This window comes from Phoca vitulina, unplaced genomic scaffold, assembly GCF_004348235.1.
Source record: "Phoca vitulina isolate PV1807 unplaced genomic scaffold, GSC_HSeal_1.0 scaffold17, whole genome shotgun sequence".
In the NCBI taxonomy this organism is placed as follows: Eukaryota; Metazoa; Chordata; class Mammalia; order Carnivora; family Phocidae; genus Phoca; species Phoca vitulina.
This window is the reverse complement of record NW_022589720.1, coordinates 33400251-33406302: the sequence shown is the minus strand read 5'-3', so window position 1 is coordinate 33406302 and position 6052 is coordinate 33400251. Positions and strand designations below refer to the sequence as shown.

Sequence of the window (6052 nt, the reverse complement as noted above, 5' to 3'; positions counted from 1 at the left end):
TAGAAAATATCATTCCATATGTGAAAAACAGATACGTATCTGAGTTGCAAAGAATCTCTGGTTATTTCAAAGAGGTAGCTGCTTTGCCTTTTATTTAAGAAGTTTTATGGAGAAAGTAAGTTTAATGGCATCACATAAAGATGCTTTGTTCAGATTCAACTGAAATTCATTATAACTTTATTTCACGTTAGGTCTACGAATTCTCAGAGCAACTTTTCCCAAATGTTAATAGATACAATAATGGGTATTCTTTCACCATTATGTTTTTCGCTCTTAAATAAAGTAGGAAATGATGTGTTAAATTTAAACAGGTGTGTGTGTGTGTTGCAGAAGCTTTAAAATGTCAAGAGGCACACCGGCTCTCCCAGAGGGAAATATAGTATGAAATGTTTTCCAAACTTATGTGACCACAGAATTACTCATAAGAACATTTCAGAGAACAATTATGCCCCAGAATACATGTTGGTAAATCCATCTTACGCGGTTGTTAGTTGAGCTGATGACCAGAGTGTTATAAACACCATTAAAAATGGTTTAGAGCCAGGAACGATCACTTAAGCTGAAGGGAAATGGAGGTTGCATGCAGGAGGCATTTGAGCTGGGCCATGAAGGATGAGGAAAATTCCAACAGGCAGGTTTGGTTAATTGGGAACTTTTCAGGTGCAGGAAGAGGCATAGGCAGATGTTAATTGCCTATGTTAATATAATCGGCGTAATACTCTTACTAGATTTCCAAGAGAACAGAGCTTAAACAGAAGGTCAAATTCTTACTCAGAAGCAGTACCCTTTATACACAGCCTTTACATATTAAGCTCGCAAAGAAGACTGAACAAATATGTAGAATCTTGGATTCTAAACTAAAGCATTTGGATTTAAGTAATGTGCAACTTCCCCCCTATTTCTTACCCTGCACAGAGAACATAAACATTTAGTATTTTGATGTAAAACTATGTAAATATGTAAGTACTATAACTTGTGAATAGACTTCAGTGTTCGTGTGTCTTAGTAGAACCACTGAGAAGTTTACATACAGAAACACGTGTAGCCATCTTCAACATGTCATTAATCTTCTGTCACAGGAAGGGCTGTGCTCTTTCAATCCCAGGGAAGTAAACAGGCCTTCCTCCCCATTCCCTCCTGACACCTCGAAGGGCCTCATGTGAACGATAAGCCTGTAATATGACAAGGCTGACTTCTGTAAAGCATATGTAGGAAACACACGTTTGGTGCTGCAAGTGGGGAGCTTTTGCTGGTTTTGTAAATGGTTAAGGCAGCGTATGTTCCAGTATCTTAGTGACAGAGGGGAGATGGTGTTCTAAACCGTATTTCCAAATACGGAAGTAGGAAACCCCGAGGCTTCACCCTTGGTTCTTTCAGGTAATAGTTGCTCAAAAGGGCAGATGCAGCGGGTAGGGAATTATTTCCGTATTGAACGTAAATCCTCTAGTGTAAACGAAGAGTTGTGGCGGTTTGCACCCAACTTGCTGCAGCAACAAATAACTGTTCTGTGGGCTTCTCAGTGCTGTCACAGACGCTCGCTTCTCAGGACCCAGCGCCGGCACGGGAGGCGGCGGTTTATTGGGTAACCCTCCTGGAGCCTGTCTCCCGGGGAGGAATCCGCGTCAGGGCTTTCCTGCTCCCTCCGGCTCCTACACAGCCCACCGGCCCGGCCTCCCCACCCACGCCCGACTCCCGTGCTGCCCGTGCTGACAAGCAGCTGGTCTGACAGACCGACTGGTGCTCCTGTGTGCACGGTACGGGAGGAGCTGCTCTCCCTCCTCCCAGGCAACATGCTCCAGCTGGAAAGGTCGCTTAAAGACAACGCTCGATTTAAGTCATGTGTTTTCCTCCTCACGGCCCCCGCTCCCCCATGTCACGCAAGCCACGACACATCCACAACATGGCTCTAAGAGCCTCCGCCCGTGGGGTGTTGCAGCCTGAGGAGAAGGCACAGTCCGGGCAAGCCAGAATAATATTTTTGAGCTGGGCTCCTGTTTCCTCAAAAGAGAGAGGTAGGGAGCTGCCAGCACATCGCAAAAATCTCCACATCCCCTGCCAATGTGCTGAATACAATGGTGCCAAGCTCCCCTTCCAGTGAGAACTGAAGGGTCTGCGGTCTGGTTGAGGGCGCCTTTCATGTGGGTGTTTGACAACAGAAGCATGCCACGACGAATCCAAGAAAATAAATTTATTAAACTTTTAAGGAAAAAAATCCACAGACATAAGGAAAGTTAAATATAAACTGCAGGACACAACTAGTCATACTAGTGAATAATGGCTTGTGTGGCCAGCAAAGTACCAAAATGACATTCTGAGACTGATTGAGGTATTTAGCTATTTTTGGCTATAGAAATTGTTGTCAGCCTATTGTGAAATAGTAAGATAGTTTTCCCAAGCACACAGTTTTAAGTTGAATTAGGTTCTACATTGATGAAATTGCATATGAAACTAAATTATGTAGCTCTTAGAGAAAACCATAGCAGCAAGGTAGCAGAAAACCTATTAAACACTTATTACAAAGTAACATGTTGAACTTGGAACACCCAGTTCTAGCTTTTCACTGTCCTTCCTGCAAGAAAGAGGGAATTTAAAATTACCAACCATTAAGCCTGTTTCCTAAAAAGGTCTGAGCTAAATGGCAAATACTATTTAAGTTACAGCTAACTTTAAAGTTTCATTAAATGTAAAAAAAAAAAAAAAATACTTAAAGTGAGAAGCATTCTTCAGTGAGATGAGATTCTTCTCCTTTGACAAACCTGTTGGGGAGCAATCCCAACGCTCCTAAGAATGGTGCTGAGGTTACTAAGGGATTGAACAATAATTTATACATCATTTCAGGCCCCTTCTTTTCCTTCTGACTACCCGCTTTGAGGCCAAGCCACTCAGAGGGGAAATAAAAAATGAGGAGACTTCTTCGTTTGCTACTTTAAATAAACCCGAGAAAGGGTTTGGTGAGGAAGAACGTTTCCGCTATGGGTTTAAGAAAATCTTGACTTCTCTGTGGGGATTTAAAATCTTGTTCTTTCTGTTTCTTGTTACCAGGAAGAGTGGGTATATGTCTGGCTATCGGCTGTGAAACAAAAACCTATTTCTTGAACTTTCTATTCCATGATCTGGTTGAACTTTGCTTCGACCTGCTTCAACTTACAAAATGCTTCTTGTACTTTATTCCCTTCTTCGGTAACCATGTAATAAAATCAAGTCCTGTCTGCAGAGCTGCTACTGTGGAGGTTCTGGGGCCTACCTCTCATGACCCGCCTGCACTAAGAACTCCCTCCCCGTCCAGCAGGAGCACCCCAGCAGCCTGCCCACAGGGCCTGGCTGTCCTTTCTACCTCTCCTACTACGGAGCTCTCTGACATGAACCAAAATTCAGGTAAGAAAGAGTTTTTTGTCTGACTGTTTTGGTTCACGACAAGGTGACCTGTGCATCCACCTGAAAGTTTTTTTCAGTTAACAAATATTTGAAAAAAAAATTTTAAATAAGATGAGCCTGTTCCAGTAATGCAGGTAACTACAATCATTTTAGAACTGTTTAAGGAGTTTGGGGAGGTATAAAAAGGGCCTGGTAAAAAACTAACCTGCTTATTTGTTTTTCTTTAGGTGTACTGACCGAAGCAGTAAACCAGCTTTACACTGTAGTCACTACATTCTTTAGACGGGTCTGCATGAACTACAGTACACAGCGTGTAGTGTGATACAAAATAGCCGTGCTTGAAGTGTAAATTATTAAAAATATCTTTATAAATTTTATGTCAAAATAAATGTTTTACATATCCAAACTATTTTTTGCCTTCCTACCTATAGTTTTAGTTCCCAATTATTTAAAAAAAAAAAAATAGCCTGTGCTCTGATTTGCATTCCATTTTCCTGAACTGCAAAAGCCACCTGATTTTTCGCTTTTTCAAAAAGCATGATTTACTATACATTAAAAACAGCCATTCAATGCTTAGTATCACAAAATTAACACCCACATTAACAAGACAATCAGTGCCGCTAAACAGTCTTTGAGACAATTCTTTAAAATATTTACAATTCACAATAGGAATATCTATCTGCTTAGGCCTCCTTCTTTTTTTTTTTTTTTTTTAATATTCTGTTTCAACAATTCAGGAAAAGGCATTTAGAATCCACCCCCTCATCGCCCCCAGAAAGGTTTAAACATCGTTTTGGTTTAAGCACTCAGGCCCTAGCCAACTCTTTACCATTAAATACGTAGCTTGTGGGAAATCCAAGCAAGGCTACGGCATGATTTTGTTCAGCTGGTCTGTGCTCACGTAGCCGCACGATGAGAGAAACTCTTTGTCGGGCAAGGGCAAGGCAGTCGCATTGAGCACGAGGCCCCGTGGAGACTGAACGATGTGAATGGAGGTGTAGTCCGGGACGGGCATCCCCGAGCTCGGAGCCCGCTCTGCGGTCCCAGACCGGCCAGCGGTAGTGGTAAGGCTTTCTGTGGTGATGTACATGTCTTCCTGGTTAAAGCTTGGCTCTACACACGATTCAACCTTGGCGTGCGGGGCCACAGTGATGCACTTTTTGGCATCGGCCTCGCAGAAGTAGGCGCTGTCCATGATGAAGTTTGCTTGGCAGAGTGAGCCCACTTCCGGAGGCCTGTCACACGGGGATATCCCTGCCTTATTCTTTTGGCCTGGGGAAAGGACCACACTCCCGGCTGGAGTAATGTCGCTTACCTGGGCATAAAAGTCAATGTTTGCCAGTGAACTCGGGTTGCTCAGCTGAGGATGGGCAGATTGATGAGTTGACTCAGTTCCACTAATCACAAGTGGTCTTGGTTTGTTTTCCTTTGCCAGGATAACACTGGGCTGCTGAGTGGTAGGGGCAGTATCACTAGAGGGTAAGTTATTTTGATTCTTCTGGTCAAGGCACAAGAGATCTACTTCCCCTTTTAACCTCTGTGACTGAGGAACCTCTGAAGTACCATCACACACATCACTGGCACTGAAATCAGTCTCCAGAATGTCAGGCTCATAACAGCTGGTACGTCCAGAGTCATCATCCTTTGCCCCGAGGATGTTAAGTGATTTCTCATGGTCGTTGCTGAGAAGTCTGTCTGTGTCTGATCCTTCAGTCTTTTCGTCTGGGTCATCAATATCCAATTCAATGAATTCAACCCAAGAGTCATCGTTGTAGAATTCAGGTTTATAGTTGTCATGAATGGCTAAGATTGTGTTCACCTCTTCTAATTTTCCTTCCTAGAAAGCAGAAAGAAAATGAAATCTATGAGAAGAAACTCACAATGATTAAAGGATTTGACAAATAACACTCAGAGACTAAAATTATGGTTACAATAAGATCAATAGTAACAAAACCATATAATAAAAAACACATTAGTATAGAACTTTTAAACATACAAGACATTCTCCTAATTTTAAGATACGTTATTTTGAAACATTTTTCTCCAGAGGGGTTAAAAAATGGAACGTGATACTTGCAAAAGCTCTCAACAGAAGACAATGGTCTTTAGGTAGCATTTGATTAGTGTTATCCGTCACGTAGATAATTTATTAAGTACCTTGAGGAGATCTGGATCAATTCCTTTAATCTTTGGAACTGGAACTGGGGGAAGAATCAGCATCTTAATCCTTGAAAACAAATGAAATTTTGGTTTGACATATCTGCAAAATTATACATTCTCTTATTTCAAAAGATAGGAATAAAATATTGGTGGCACTATTACTTATTCCAAATATTCTGGTGCTCCATATATGTGGAATATGAGAAAGAAAATATTAAGTAGTAAATGATAAGGAAAAACTATAGAAGAAAAAAACCCAAAAATCAACAAAAAAAGCCCTCACGTGAAGTCAATTTAAATAAAACATGGTTTCCTAAAATCTTTTTTCCCTTACGTCTTTATTGAAAGCCAGCATTAGTATTTGGGAATGAGAAATTTGATTCCATCTAAGGCCAATTTCCATTTCGTCTATAAGAATGGCAATTTTAATGTACATCTCATCAGTAATTTGCAGAGAAGAGGAAGAAAGAAAAGAAAGAAAGAAAGAAAGAAAGAAAGAAAGAAAGAAAGAAAGAAA

At 41.2% G+C, this 6052-nt stretch overlaps 1 protein-coding gene across 4 annotated transcripts in view; it reads right to left on the bottom strand.

Moving 5' to 3' along the window:
• Positions 1–2180: 2180 nt before the first annotated feature.
• GHR (growth hormone receptor) overlaps positions 2181–6052 on the bottom strand; it is a 603240-nt gene continuing 599368 nt past the window's right edge. For all 4 annotated transcript variants that reach the window (XM_032415198.1, XM_032415199.1, XM_032415197.1 and 1 more), the window contains exons 9-10: positions 5533–5602; positions 2181–5212 (exon numbers count right to left, since the gene is read on the bottom strand). In XM_032415198.1, the coding sequence (XP_032271089.1) occupies positions 4241–5212; positions 5533–5602 (1042 nt within the window). In that variant the 3' untranslated portion in view covers positions 2181–4240. The remainder of the gene's footprint in view (positions 5213–5532; positions 5603–6052) is intronic.